Source organism: Oryzias melastigma, linkage group LG3 (assembly GCF_002922805.2).
Source record: "Oryzias melastigma strain HK-1 linkage group LG3, ASM292280v2, whole genome shotgun sequence".
Classification (NCBI taxonomy): Eukaryota; Metazoa; Chordata; class Actinopteri; order Beloniformes; family Adrianichthyidae; genus Oryzias; species Oryzias melastigma.
In genome coordinates, this window is record NC_050514.1 from 1,498,746 (window position 1) to 1,500,398 (window position 1,653).

The 1,653-nt window shown below is 34.8% G+C and overlaps 1 protein-coding gene across 1 annotated transcript in view; it reads left to right on the plus strand.

Annotated features, from left to right (window-relative positions):
* LOC112161180 (N-acetyllactosaminide alpha-1,3-galactosyltransferase) overlaps positions 1-1,647 on the plus strand; it is a gene marked incomplete in the record, with an annotated part of 6,729 nt that extends 5,082 nt beyond the window's left edge. Inside the window, 1 exon segment of the mRNA XM_024296225.2 lies at positions 1-1,647. Within this exon segment, the coding sequence (XP_024151993.2) occupies positions 1-419 (419 nt within the window).
* Positions 1,648-1,653: the final 6 nt, after the last annotated feature.

Below are 1,653 nucleotides of genomic sequence, written 5' to 3' on the forward strand. Positions count from 1 at the left end.
TGGATCAGGAATTTAAAGAGCGCTTCGGCTCTGAAGCTCTTGGGGAGTCTGTGGCTGTGCTGCACATCTACTACTACAAACTTCCAAAAGAGCAGTACACTTACGATCGAAACCCCAAATCCAAAGCCTACATGGAAAAAGGAGATTACTATTACCATGCGGCCGTCTTTGGAGGTTCGTGTGATAAGGTTAAAGCTTTGGCAGATTATTGCTATCTGAACATAATGGAGGACAAATTGAACAGCGTTGAAGCTTTGTGGCACGATGAAAGTCATCTGAACAAGTATTTCTGGCTCAACAAACCCAGCAAAATACTTTCTTCTGAGTATTGCTTCGACCCACTGATTCATTACAAGACAGAAGTCCACGTTACTCGTTTAGTATGGCTGCCTAAACAATATTCAAAACTTCGGACTTAGGGCATATATTTAAGGAAGGTTGAGGACAAGATCAAATGATGTACGTTGAATTTCTGGGCAAGATGACAAAAAAGATGCATGAATACTTACATTAGGATAAACATAGTAGGAGATGGGTCACATGTTTAAAAAATGTGTAAATAATCAGAATAGGTTAGTAGTTTGCGACCTTACTCTCTTTTACCCTTGATAGTGGAGTTCTAGTTAAAAGGTTTAAAATTTTAACAGTATTTTTTTTGCAGGTGCATCAAATATGTGAAATCTAATTCAACGCATTTACCAACAGTTGAAGCATACAGTACGAATCACTCCACCTGGCTCTTGACTTTATTTCCCATAATCCTCCAACAATCTATCAAGTGATGTTGCTTTTTAGTTTACCAAAGTCGTACTAAAACATTTGACAGATTTGGGAGCATCGTGTATCACAAAAGATCAATGAAAGATTGTTAAGTACAGCCAGATTTCATACAAATTCAAGGTTTTAAATGTGCCTTATGGTCCATAAAAATATGGTACTGGTGTCTTTTATTTTGAAAGGAGCTCAAATGAACCACTGCTGAAATTTATAGACTATTTCATACTTGGAAAAGAATTGGAAACTTTTTTCTTCATGTTTATGTTTTATTTATTACAAAAATAAAAAAAATAAATACAAATCTGAATGGCACTTTAAAGTGTTGAAGGTTGCAGATACATGAACTAGGTGATGCTAGTTGATTTTCAGGGAAAAGTTCTATTTGTTTTCTGCGATCAATGACTTTTTTTAGCATTTTTTCTTTCAAATATGCCTTATTTCTGTTTATTATATTTCTGGTTTAATATTGTAATGTTTAATAGAGCTTTATGTTTAAGATTTCAGTCCTTTACTCTGTTTCATCACTGTGAAATTGAAATGACTTTTAGGACTTAAGTGCTCAGTTTAAATGTATACATACATATATAGAAGATACTGTTTTTGCGATGCTGAACAATAGCATTTTTTTTTGGAAGTTTGCTCTTAAACAAAGACAAAAGTCTTTTATATGGAGGATTAGCTAGCTTACAAGTGTATTGGTAAAGCTAATACGCAAGAGACAAAACTAATGTTAGCTAGCAACCACAAACCAGTTGTTTTGGCCAATTGAATTAGCCTGTTTAGTGTTGGTTTAAGTTTTGCAAATGGGAAATGATGTGTCTACCCTCGAAGGGTGAAGGGAAAGCTGAATAACAGTGAATACCCCTTTGAAGGAAG